Below are 14,462 nucleotides of genomic sequence, written 5' to 3' on the forward strand. Positions count from 1 at the left end.
ATGACACGTCACTGACGGAACACCGAGGAAGCAGGTACCTGTCTTATAATATCCCCACACGCAACACAGAACTGTCAAAGCAAGTTTAATGTGGTATTGAAAAATTGCCACTTTTTTCTGCTACTGGTGATACAGTTATAATCTGCATTGGGTGTACGAAGATACAAGTTTAAAAAGCTACAGTGTCAGTGTTACACAATTATTGGTGCTGTCCCTGCATTAACGTTGTTTTCCATCATTGGGACTACAAATGTGCCAACAATCAGGCATTTATAAAATGAATGGACCAGCTCATTAATTTCCACCTAACAACCCGGGTTGTGGACTTTGAACTTTCTACATATTTAGGGGTCATGCTTATGTATTACTGTTATGCAGATATCAATATATAAATCTTTAAAACGCACTCTCAAATAGTATGTGTATTATTTATTCTTTAATCTTTCATTGTCTATAAGCATATATTTTTCCAGAAATAGTTGGGTGCTAGTAAAATAAGGGTCTGTGTTTTCTTGTTCATATGTATACTAATCAAATACCCTTATCTGTGCACTATACTGAGAAATGTGGTCCTATATAGGACACATGATATTTTATCTCAGTATATTAAACTGTGAAATTGACTAAACTAGTGGTGCTGGCACAAAATTATAAATATATATATATTTATCTATAATAAGTGTTAGGTTTTTTCTTCTTCTCTCTCCATTGAAGTCTATGGGGAGAATAAGTTAATGCAGTTGGGATATCCGAAGTCCTGACATTTTATTTTCAACTTGTAATACGCGCACTAACCCACGTGCACAAAAACTTTATCACACAAGTGAAAAAACACTAAATAGCGTGCCACTTGTAATCTAGCCCATAGTGAATGATTTTTTTTTAATTTATATATATATATATATATATATATATATATATATATACATATATATATAAATGCTTATTTTTATTTAGTAGATAATGTTCTGTACAGGGTGATACATAAACTAGCAAGTTGCTAAGGTCAATAATTGCATACAGAAGTAAACATTATGAAGTTTATGATAAAAGGGAATTTCTAGTTGAAAATTTGTTAGAGCATTTAATTTTAACCCAGTTAAACACATAATTAAAGTCCCACTCCTCAATAAGAAGCAGCCACTGATCTAACTGGTAGCAGGAGTTTCCCAACCCAGCCAATCACTCCAGACCAGCAGCTGCAGCGCTTGCAGTTCCAAGTTGGTTAACCTATGTGCAGTGGGTGCAGTGTCTAATGAATTACAGCATGCAATGTGTGCACTAGAATGTCCTTTTATTTGTAGAAAGTGCCTAATTATAGACAAACAGAATGCTCAAGGGTTAACCCCTCTTGTCTCACCTGTCTCTCGGGGGCCCTGGGATGTGGTCATACTTCATATGTATATACTGTACATATCCGCAGAAGAGGAGGAAGCAGATCAGAGCCAGGACCAGAAGCAGCACAGACCCCCATGTGATAGCAGCCCACAGTGCCATAGTCACTCACTGAAGGGCAGAGAACTCACTGTAACCTTCTCCTGACTCAGTTGGAGCAACAGGGAGGGGTTGGGCTCTGTCTTCTTTCCCTGGGGCCCTGTTTACAATGTTATATTGTCAGTACAAGAGCTCTCCTCTCACTCACCCCTAATGTGATACAGCCCCTTATTGCAGCTCCCACTCCCAGCGAGAGGCTGACTCTTAGTACAGTTCTGAATGCAGAAATACTGGCCCTCCCACACATCACTAGTGTGACACTCCCCTTATAGCAGTAATAAACTGCCTGACAATTCATAAAGAATGTCACTTTACAAAGCCCTGTGTCATGCAAGAGAGAGAGTGTATGTTTGTGTGTTTGTGGTGTATATGTTTGTGTGTTTGTGGTGTAGATGTTTGTGTGTTTGTGGTGCATATGTTTGTGTGTTTGTGGTGTATATGTTTGTGTGTTTGTGGTGTATATGTTTGTGTGTTTGTGGTGCATATGTTTGTGTGTTTGTGGTGTATATGTTTGTGTGTTTGTGGTGCATATGTTTGTGTGTTTGTGGTGTATATGTTTGTGTGTTTGTTGTGTATATGTTTGTGTGTTTGTGGTGTATATGTTTGTGTGTTTGTGGTGTATATGTTTGTGTGTTTGTGGTGCATATGTTTGTGTGTTGTGAGTGTTGTGTTGTGTACATGTATGAGTGCTTGTGTATGTGTAGAATGTGGTATGTGTGTAGTGTGTGATGTGTACATGTATGTGTGTTTGTGTGCATGCAGTGTTTGTGGTGTTTGTGTAGTGTGTGTGTGTGGGGAGTTTGTTGTATGGTGTGTGTGTGTACACAATGTATGTGTGTGTGCATGGTGTGTGTGTGTTTGTGGTATGGTGTGTGTTTGTGTGTGTACATGTATGTGTGTGTGTGTGCAGAGTGAAGTATGTGTGTAGTGTGTGTGTGGAGTGTACATGTGTGTTTGTGTACATACAGTGTTTGTGTAGTGTGTTTGTGGCATGGTATATGTTTGTGTGTGTTCGTGCAGAGTGTGGCATGTACATGTTTGTTTGTGTGCATGCAGTGTGTGTGTGTGGTGTTTGTGTACAGTGTTTTTGTGACATGGTGTGTGTTTGTGTGTATGTCTGAGTGTAGTATGTGTGTAGTGTGTGTGTGTACATGAATGTGTCTGTGTGGAGTCAGTGTGTGTGTGTGTATACATGTATGTTTGTGTGTGTGGTGTGTGTATGTGGTATGGTGTGTGTTTGTGGTGTGTACATGTAATTGTGTGTGCTTGTGTGCGTGCAGAGTGTGGTATGTGTGTAGTGTGTGTTTGTGATGTGTGTGAGATGTGCACACGTATGTGAGTTTGGCACAAACTAAACCAAAAAAGACAAAATTTGCTTTTTTGTGAGTATCAATCTTTTAAAGGGTACACGGGCACAAATTACAAGATTCTAGGTACTCACAAAAGTGGCAGCGCTATTTTTTGGTGATAGGAGCCAGCTGAGGAATCGCAGTGCCTCAGCTCACTGATCCAATGTTACAGGATATTCTCCACTCCCAAACCATGCAGGCAGTCTTATTACATGAATGGCAAGGCACTGGTAATATTAAATTAAACTTTATTCTATAGATAAAAACATCAATTTAAAAATGCACTGGAATGTGCAATACATACTACGCGCTTCTTGGCTTTACCACCGTTTCATCAGACATGTTTTCCTATCATTCCAGTATCTAATTATACACATCTTTAGCTAATTAAAACAATTAAAAAGATGTAATCTAATCACCAATCGTGTAGTTATGACAACGTAAACATACACAATTATAATTATTTGTAATATAAAAAGCTTCAGATCGATAATATACCCCAGAGAAACTCTGCCACACTTTGTGCAAAAAATATAATCCGTGCAATATCTCTAAAAACATTTGTAAATATAATATTAGTATTGCACAATCTGTTGCAGATTCCCACCTTTCAGGCAGCATCTCTACCAGGAATATCCCAAATCTATTATCACCTTCAAGTAATAAGATCAACTAATAAACTGCTGATAATTCTGTCTGCATTACTAGTCCAAACTGATGGAACAAAACTTCCGCAAACCTGTACCGCTCACATTAGGCTGTGAGAGCATACACGAGCCAATAGCAACTCAAGTGTTTGTGTTGGGACCTCACATCCCCATAGTCTCCATTAAAGGGATACTAAACCCAATTTTTTTCTAAATTTAATAACATAAAATTTAATAACAGCTTTGGAATGAAGCAATATGAATTTATTATTTACTATAAAATGTAATGGTTTAAACAAGAATCAAATGTCCCTTAATTTAAACATGAGATAACATCCTCAAAATGTTAACTCACTTTTTAAACAGGTATAATACCTGCTTAAAAATGATTAGGAGGGTTTATACTAGAATTTAAAAACATGTACAGTATATAATCTCTAATTTATTATCCAGAGAAAAGATATTCTATCTGTAAGGTGGTTTATACAAACTTTTCTCACATTGGCAAAAACTGACCACATGATCACTGATACATAAACGTACCTAAATGAGAACTTTTATACACAAACTACTTGAAAGAGAACTGATGTTAACAAATTATGATTGGTTGAATATGTTAAGATGCAGATGAGTGATTGGTTTTAGATGGTAAATGTATTACACTATAATATTTAAATATTGAAGAATATAAACGTTTAAAATACAGGAAACATTACGAACCATTATGGAAGGATATACAGTGATTTCTTTATATTCTATATTTTTTAGTTGTTTTTTTTTTAATTCATTTCATTTAACTCTTTTGGTTAAGGTCGAGACTCCCTTATTTTAAACATGAGGATTAACTCTCTCATTATGTAAAAGCAGGTTATACACCTATTTGGTAACGAGTAGGAGGAGTTAAACAATGGTATAAAAACACAGAGGTTGAAGAAAGCATATAGCTTTTTTGATTGCTACTTGAATAGTTCTTGAGAAAGGCATTTAGTTGAAACCGGTTGAGCATTTTTATGTCAAGAATTTTTATTGTACCAACTTTTTAATGGTCTCAGAATTCTCAGAATACACTCAGGGTAAAGAACGATACATATATAATTTATATAATTTAACTAAAGAAGAGTTCAAAACACTACAACCTTTATAAAAAAAAGAGAGAGAAGATATAGGGGCCGAATTATCAAACTCCGAATGGAGCTTGATACCCCAGTTTCCGAGCGAGCCTTTAGGCTCAGCGGAAACAGTAGTTATGAAGCAGCGGTCTAATGACCACTGCTCAATAACGTCTCCGCCTGCTCTGAGGCTGTGGACATCAATCCGCCTGATCCTATATGATCAGGCTAATTGACACCCCCTGCTAGTGGCCGATTGGTCGTGAATCTGCAGGGGGCGGCATTGAACAAGCAGTGCAGATTGCAGGGAGGACTCAGCGCCAAGGAGAAGTTTACACCTTTAGCTCTGTACAAAGGTTATCTAGTTAACCAGGAAAAAGGATTGGAAGTAGAAAGGTGTGCAGAGCGCCTAAATAAAAGGCTGAGGTGTCTTTTGAGTATGATGTGATCCCTAATGTAACACTCTACTTATGTCGCTATATCTGGTGTGATGGACCACTATACCAGATGACGTGAGGTACCTAAATAGTTGGTCTATTGTATTTATGTATTCTTGTGCAGTGGTATCAGATATAAAAGTACAGTTTAATATGACATTACATCAGATTAAAAACATCAGGTTAAAAGCAGATTTAAAAATCATGGATCCATGAATGCATCAAATAGAATAAATCAATAATACATAATAAACAGTGTCTGGATAGTATGCTTTGGTAAATAAAGCTTTGATATTATATCCAATGTCAAAAGTGACAAAATATAAAAAATAAAAATATAAACATTGAATAAATGGATAACAAAAAATGTGTAGAAACAAAAGAAAAATACCAAATCTACTTATCCAAATAGGTAAGGCTGCTAATAACAGTGCTGTAATTATGGGAGATTTTAACTACCCTGATATAAACTGGGCCAATGAAACTAGTAATTCAGCTTAGGGGGATAGATTTTTAAATGTTCTCAGGGATAACTTCTTGTCATAATTAATAGAGGAGCCAACTAGGAGTAAAGCTATATTGGATTTAGTGCTATCAAACAATACAGATATAATATCAAACATAGAAGTTAAAGAACATTTGGGTAACAGTGATCATAACATGGTCACATTTGAAATCTCTTTTCATATGCAATGTTTTAAAGGCTTAACTAAGACTTTTAATTTCAAGAAAGCAAAATTCAACGATTTAAGGAAATCATTAAATAATATAAATTGGGACAATGTATTTTCTAATAAAAATACAGAGGATAAATGGATAATATTTAAAAATGTGTTAAATAAATATACATATCAATACATACCATATGGTTATAAAAATAAAAATAAAAAAACTAAGCCGTTATGGCTAAATAAAAATGTGTTAAGACAAATTTGGAAAAAACGTAGGGCATTTAAATTATTAAAAGAAAATAGTACAGACTCAGCATACAATATTTATAAGGAATGTAACAAAGCATGCAAAAAAAGCAATCAAATTAGCCAAAATTGAAAATTAAAAATTAATTGCCAAGGATTCTAAGTCTAACCCTAAAAGGTTCTTTAAGTACATAAATAGCAAAAAATCTAAGAAGGATAATATAGGTACATTAAAATGTGTGGAGGGTAGCATGATAAATAATGACAGGGAGAAGGCTGAGGTACTAAACCAGTTTTTTTCTTCAGTATACACAAGAGAGGAACCATTGAATGATACTTTGGAACAGAATAGAACATGCCAGTCCATACCACTAACTGGGTTTTGTTTAGAGGATATCAGGAAAAAACTAAAAAATATTAAGGTAAATAAAACTCCAGGCCCAGATGGAATACACCCAAGGGTGTTAAGTGAACTTAGCACTGTTATAGACAAACCTTTACTCTTAATTTTTCAAGACTCATTATCCTCAGGCATGGTACCCCAGGATTGGCGTAAAGCTGATGTGGTGCCACTCTTCAAAAAGGGAAGCAGGGATGATCCAGGAAGCTATAGACCAGTTAGTCTGACATCAATAGTGGGGAAGATATTTGAAGGGATTATGAGGGATTATATTGATGAGCATATTTGTGTAAACAAGATTATGAGTTCTAATCAGCATGGCTTTAGGAGAAATAGATCATGTCAAACTAATCTAATTAGATTCTACGAGGAAGTAAGTAAAAATATAGATAAAGGGGAATCAGTTGATGTGATATACTTAGATTTTGCAAAGGCATTTGATACAGTGCCACATGAGAGATTGATGCACAAAATTAAGGGACTGGGAATAGCTGAAAATGTTAGCTCATGGATAAATAACTGGATAAAAGATAGGGAGCAACGAGTAGTAGTAAATGGATCATACTCAGATTGGACAAAGGTAATCAGTGGCGTCCCCCAGGGATCAGTACTGGGCCCTGTTCTTTTTAATATTTTTATAAATGACTTGGAGCAAGGATTAAATAGCGACATCTCTATTTTTGCAGATGATACTAAGTTAAGTAAGGTAATTAGGTCAGAGCAGGACGAACTCTCTTTACAAAGGGATTTGCTAAAATTAGAACTATGGGCAAGTGAATGGAAAATGAGATTTAATACGGAAAAATGTAAGGTTCTACATTTTGGAAGTAAAAATAAGCAGGCTACGTATTTTTTAAATGGGACAAGACTTAGCCAAACACAGGAGGAAAGGGATTTGGGAGTAGTAATAGATAACAAGCTAAAGATGAGTGCACAATGCAGGGCAGCGGCTTCAAAGGCTAATAAGATACTAGCATGTATTAAAAGAGGCATTGATTCAAGGGAGGAAAGCATAATTCTGTCATTATATAAAGCCCTGGTAAGACCTCTCCTTGAGTTTGGAGTGCAGTTCTGGGGACCGATTGCTAAAAAAGATATTGCAGAACTAGAAAAAGTTCAGAGAAGGGCCATAAAGCTAATAAGGAGATTGGAGAAATTAACCTATGAGGAGAGGCTAGCCAAACTGGGTCTGTTCTCTTTAGAAAAAAGGCGCTTGAGAGGTGACATGATTACTTTATATAAATATATTCAAGGCCCATATACAGAGATGGCAGAAGCTCTTTTTATTCCAAGAAAATTGTTTCTGACAAGAGGTCATAATTTAAGGTTGGAGGAAAGGAGATTTAATCTCCTGCAACGGAAACGTTTTTTCACTGTAAGAGCAATAAAATTGTGGAACTCATTACCAAAGGAGGTAGTGAATGCCAATACCATAGATTCATTTAAAAATAGTCTGGATAAATTTCTGTATATAAACAAAATTCATGGATATGATTGCTAGTATTAAATGGGTCACATTTTAATGGGGTTATTTAAGCTTAACTGGAGCTTTTTGTAAGTATTTTAGATTTGTATAGGTTGAACTCGATGGACTTCAGTCTTTTTTCAACCTTATCTACTATGTGTGTACTATGTGTATCAAGTCAATATGTTGATAAAGGTGATGAAAATGTATAAAACATTGTATCAAACTTGTTTCTTGGTGGTGAGAATCCTTGTGGTGTATCTGGGGTTCAGAGGGCCTTTAAATCCTCTCTAGAAATCCTGAGTGTCCTGTGAAGTTAAAAAAATAGATAGTGCAGGTTGTCTTTAAAAATAATGTTACTATCAGAAATGTGCTTACCAGCTAGAAGTCAACGTGTTTCGGCCTAATAAAACTTTAACTTCACAGTACTTCACAGGATTTCTAGAGAGGATTTAAAGGCCCTCTGGACCCGGATACACCACGAGGATTCTCACCACTAAGAAACAAGTTTGATACAATGTTTTATACATTTTCATCACTTTTATCAACATATTGGCTTGATTTGGTATTTTTCTTTTGTTTCTACACATTTTTTGGCATCCATTTATTCAATGTTTATATTTTTATTTTTTATATTTTGTCACTTTTGACATTTTTACATTTTTCATATTTTCTCATACTTTTTCATATATTTTTGACTAGTCTTTTTTGCACAGGTTGCATATATTTGCACAAGAGTTTATTGACACAATTTATAATCAGTCACTCGTAGGATTGAGAAATTGGAAAATGTCTGTGCCTACCTTTGACAATAAGACATTTCAGTGACTCTATTCACAGAGATTAACTTTTTTTAGCAACTGTATTCACAGAGATTAACTGTAGTGGCCACTGCTGACACATTGAAATATTGGATATAATACCAAAGCTTTATTTACCAAAGCATACTATCCAGACACTGTTTATTATGTATTATTGATTTATTCTATTTGATGCATTCATGGATCCATGATTTTTAAATCTGCTTTTAACCTGATGTTTTTAATCTGATGTAATGTCATATTAAACTGTACTTTTATATCTGATACCACTGCACAAGAATATATAAATACAATAGACCAACTATTTAGGTACCTCACGTCATCTGGTATAGTGTTCCATCACACCAGATATAGCGACATAAGTAGAGTGTTACATTAGGGATCACATCATACTCAAAAGACACCTCAGCCTTTTATTTAGGCGATCTGCACACCTTTCTACTTGCACAAGCAGTTCACAAGAAATGCTTGTGCAATGATAAATGATGACAGCGTATGCTGTCTGTATTTATCTATGTGCCTCGGACATGATAAATTGTACCATGTCCGTCCGCATGTTAATAAATCGGCCCCATAGTAATTAAGGAGGCAGACAAAGGAGGTGGGTTTGTAATAATAAGTAAGGAATAATATATTTAAGAATCCCAAAGAATTCTAAATGATGATAACACCTATAAAACTTAAAGAGAAATCCTAAAAAGATTTTTTATAAAATATTGTAGAATATATTAAACATCTATTTAAATAAAGAAATTATACTGAAAATAGAATATGATTTCCTACTACAGAAGGATTCCATAACTCCCATATTTTATTTTTTACCAAAGGTACATAAAAATCATATTAAACCACCAGGGAGACCAATAATAAGTGGAATAAACTCCTTAACCTCTAATTTATCAGCATTTATAGACCTGAAAGACACTAGACATTTGTTACAAATATTAAGTGAAAATAAGTGGGAAAAAGACTATATCTGGATCACCCTTGATGTAACATCTCTCTACACAGTAATAGAACATCAAAAGGGGTTACATCCAATACAATGGAAATTGTCTCAAGATCCACTACTAAACAACAACAAACTGAATTTATATTGGAAGCGATTCAATTCATTTTAGAACATAATTTTTTCTGGTTTAGTAACAATTATTATTTGCAAATATGTGATACAGCCATGGGCACCACGTTTGCACCAAGTTATGCCAACATCTTTATGGACTTTTTTGAATCCCATTATATATGGACCAATAACCCCCATGGTGCAAACCTGGTGTCCTGGCATAGATACATAGATGATATTATTTGTAAATGGAAAGGGAATATAGATTTACTAAAGGAATTGTTCTTTACGTAAACAACAACTCCCTATCTCTACAATTTACTCCTGTTATACATAAATCCAAAATTAATTTTTCCGATTTAAATATCTCAATAGTAGATGACCATATAGTTACCAAAACATATTTTAAACCATGTGATAATAATACATATATCAATAAAAATAGTTGACACCATCCCACTTGGTTAAAAGCTACACTAAAAGGACAATTTCATAGGGTTAGAGGAAACTGTAATAAATGACTAGAGCAATCTATCATAATTAAAAAATGGTTTATAGAGAAGGAAGAAAGAAAAAAAAAAGATTATGTTGACTAACAAACCAATCAATACAGATAGAAATTATAAATATTTTCCACCATTTATAACTACATTTAACAAAGAGTGTAAAAAAAATGTATTGAATTATGCAAAAACATTGGCACATTTTAAGAGAGGATGAAATATTAAAGGGACAGTCAAGTAAAAAAAAAAACTTTCATGATTTAAATAGGGCATGTAATTTTAAAAAACTTTTCAATTTACTTTTATTACCAATTTTGCTTTGTTCTCTTGGTATTCTTAGTTGAAAGCTAAATCTAGGAGGTATATATTCTAATTTCTTAGACCTTGAAGGCCACCTCTAATATGAATGCTTTTTGACAGTTTTTCACCACTAGAGGGCGTTAGTTCATGTGTTTCATATAGATAATATTGAGCTCAGGAACGTGAAGCTCCTAAGCGCAAGCACTGATTGTCTAAAAATGCAAGTTTGTCAAAAGAACTGAAATAAGGGGGCAGTTTGCAGAGCCATAGATAAAAGGTAATCACAGAGGTAAAAAGTTTATTATTATAACTGTGTTGGTTATGCAAAATTGGAGAATGGGTAATAAAGGGATTATCTACTTTTTTAAACAACAAAAATTCTGGTGTTTACTGTCCCTTTAAAAGAGGTTATTCCAAATAAAGCAAAAATCCTTTATTTAAAAAAATCTAAAAATGTTAAGAATATACTATCTACATCTCTAATTAGAGGAATGAAACCTATTATACCATAAATAATAAATAACATGAAATGATTCTTCTTATGTGGAAAATGTAAAGCTTGTAATCACACCAGATATATAGGCCCCAATTTATCAAAGTCTGGCGGACCTGATCCGACAGTGCGGATCAGGTCCGCCAGACCTCGCTGAATACGGAGAGCAATACGCTCTCCATATTCAGCATTGCACCAGCAGCTCACAAGAGCTGCTGGTGCAACGCCGCCCCCTGCAGACTCACGGCCTATCGGCCGCCAGCAGGGGGGTGTCAATCAACCTGATCGTACTCGATCGGGTTGAATTCCGGCGATGTCTGTCCGCCTGCTCAGAGCAGGCGGACAGGTTATGGAGCAGCGGTCTTTAGACCGCTGCTTCATAACTTGTGTTTCTGGCGAGTCTGAAGACTCGCCACAAACAAGGGCCCACAAGCTCCGTACGGAGCTTGATAAATGGTCCCCATTAAAATCTACAATAACCAATGAAGAATATGAGATTGAGTCATTCATAAGTTGCAAAACGACAAATGTAATTTATCTTTTGACATGCAGTTGTGAAATTCAATACTTAGGCCAGACCACAAGATTTCTTAAAACTAAAATTTTAAAGCACCATATTAAGATAGAAAAAAATAAAGAGAACCACGGAGTCCCCGTACATTATAACAACTGTAGAACTTATCGAGATAGTCCTAAAAAAGCCCATTGGGTAGGGATAGAACAAATAAATACTTGTTCCTGGGAGGGGAGGACATTTGGAATCTATATTATTAAAAAGAGAAATGTGATGGATTTTTACACTTAAAATTTATGGAATTTTGGATTTTTCAATTTTTTTTTTTTTTTTTTTTTATATTTTAATTTTTTTATTGAGGTTCAGAAACGTACAAAGTAAAAACAAACAGAAAAAAAAAGACCATACAGGAAATAATGAGACTGAATACAATTGTCATACTAATAGTCTAGTACAGTAAGGCTAGGGAATTAAATTATATACGCGTACCATAGTTATAGTCTAGTACAGTGAGGACTAGGGAATGAAATTATATACATGTACCATAGTTATAGTCTAGTACAGTGAGGACTAGGAAATGAAAGTATATACACGTACCATAGTTATAGTCTAGTACAGTGAGGACTAGGAAATGAAAGTATATACACGTACCATAGTTATAGTCTAGTACCAATAAGACTAGATCAATTGCAGACAAAACCTATGACATACATTCATATCAGAAACCTCATTTTCTTTTTATAAGCACACCTTCTGTTTCAAACTAGTCGGGCCACTCTTGGACCTCTAATCATTCATAAAAGGAAGTAACAGAAGGTAAAAGATATAAGGCCACTTTTGGGCCTTTATAGACCTAGGCATAAGATGATATATGTACTACAAATATAACATATATACAGAAATCAAATATGTAAGGTAACCAATGGTAAATTAGCTTGGAATATTAGTGCGCACTTCTAATACAGTAGGAACACAGGCATGAATGTTAAGCCATCTAAAACATTACAGTATACAGAGCACCTATGGGAAACAAACAGTGCTTACATAGACATAACAGAATTAGTGAATTAAGAAGGGTGTAGGTATAGTATACACTTCAAGATGCACAGCAAATCACTCCCCTTATATCATATCAGTACCACTCAGTTTAGGCATTGGACTCAAAAACAGTCTTGAACTTAATATGCAAATGTCAAGTCTCTTGAGAAATCGTCCGTTAGCAAGACAGCTTCATAATGAGTCTTAGTGAGGGAATAGGGTATGGCAGGCTGTAGTGGCGATTAAAAGAGGAATGTCTTACCCCACACCAATTCTCCATAGTTGAAGTCCCATGTAAACGCCATATAGTCGCAACCTGCCATCCACGACTCCACTAGTGCTCTTAAGGGAAGCTGAGAGCTTGGGGGGATCATATCTGTGATTCAGGAGAGGCTCCGCGAGCCGGAAAAACCACAGTAGCCCGACTTCCCTCCACTCGGTGTATTCAGCAGGCTTCACTGCAGTAGGGTGTGATAGACAAAAAACCTCAACGACCTGCTCCCCCGGGCCAACTCTCAGAGCACTGTTATCATCTTGAAGACCCTGCAGGGAAGGTAGGCTGCCTTTAACAAAATGGATCTGTAGGGGCCCCTTAGCTTCACGGAGCTCGCGTGTAAAAGCTGGCGCAGTCCGATTGTCCTGAGAGCCCTCTGCACTTCCTCCGACTGCCCAACACGTCTGTTCAGGCAAGCTGTTTGTTTGGCTCACGGTAGAGGCGGTAGATGCGGTATCTTCTGTCGGGAGTTCAGGTTTCCCCTTACCATTTCTTTTCGGGTTGGAATGTGAATCGCCATATTTCTCTTTCTCTAGCTCAGGGACTATAGCTGTGTTGCAATCCAGCAGAGGTAGTTTGGCTGTGATCTTGTGGCGCAATAAAAGTAAGGACATGTCATGTTCCAACTCTTCAAGGTGCTCGGCAAGCGCCCGTGTTATGGAAATTTCCCATCTATCAACCGCCTCCATATTAGCAGTGTCCTGTAGTGCGACCATAAGAAGTTGCAGCTTATGTCTAGCAAATAGACGAGTGTCCAAAGTTATTACTGTGTTCTGGGAATTCACACTGTATTTTGAAAGTAAGACAGCTCACACGGCTGTTATTCCTGACATATCAGGATTCAGGAAGGGTAAATGAGGAGTCAGGTCTATTGCTAGGCCTCCGCTGCGCACCTCACTTATTCCGGTCTGCCTGGCTGGAATTCAAAGTTAAAGAACATATGTGTCCGTTCTCTGTATATTAAACTATAATACTCTTGTAGTTTAGAGCTTGAATCAGATACTTGTGAAGCGTTAGGCAACGGTTCCCTCAGCTCCAGAATTCAGCCTCAGTGAAAAGCAGCCATCTTGGTCGGTGTTCAGACCCGCCCCCCCGGATTTTTCAATTTTTTTATTATTTTTTTTTTTATTGAGGATAGTAGCAAGATAATACATACATATATAGGATAAAAAAGAAATTACAAATTTGTTGCAGTATTGCAAAAAAGAAGTTCTGTATAGTACAGGCAAACATACATGAAGATTATCCTAGTGTTTTTTCAATCCCTATGACTGCACAGCAAGGTCACTCTTGGACCTGTAATAGTAGTATATTAAGTATAGGGGTTATATGAAAATAGAAGAGGAGGAAAAAGGAAGAAAAAGATGGAAAAAGATAGAGAATAAGAAAGAAAAAGAACTAAGGAAGAACCAGAGTCTGAGCATTTTGTTTATAAACTGGGTCCCATACCCCTCCAGTCGACATATACTTGTGGGAAAGTGGTCTTGAATGTTCATGAATGAATGGTATGATTTCCATAAAGGGAGTAATGATCTTTAATCTTGTGTTACTTAATCAAAAATATGTAGATGGGTATTAAGTAGTAATGTAGTAAGTACTACATAACAGTTTCAAAACACGACAACAGGCATATGAATA

The 14,462-nt window shown here is 35.8% G+C and overlaps 1 protein-coding gene across 1 annotated transcript in view; it reads right to left on the bottom strand.

The window, feature by feature from the left end:
- LOC128644857 (cholesterol 24-hydroxylase) overlaps positions 1-1,644 on the bottom strand; it is a 118,698-nt gene extending 117,054 nt beyond the window's left edge. Inside the window, exon 1 of the mRNA XM_053697478.1 lies at positions 1,361-1,644. Within this exon, the coding sequence (XP_053553453.1) occupies positions 1,361-1,497 (137 nt within the window). The 5' untranslated portion in view covers positions 1,498-1,644. The remainder of the gene's footprint in view (positions 1-1,360) is intronic.
- Between the last annotated feature and the right edge of the window lie 12,818 nt (positions 1,645-14,462).

Source organism: Bombina bombina, chromosome 1 (assembly GCF_027579735.1).
Source record: "Bombina bombina isolate aBomBom1 chromosome 1, aBomBom1.pri, whole genome shotgun sequence".
Lineage (NCBI taxonomy): Eukaryota > Metazoa > Chordata > Amphibia > Anura > Bombinatoridae > Bombina > Bombina bombina.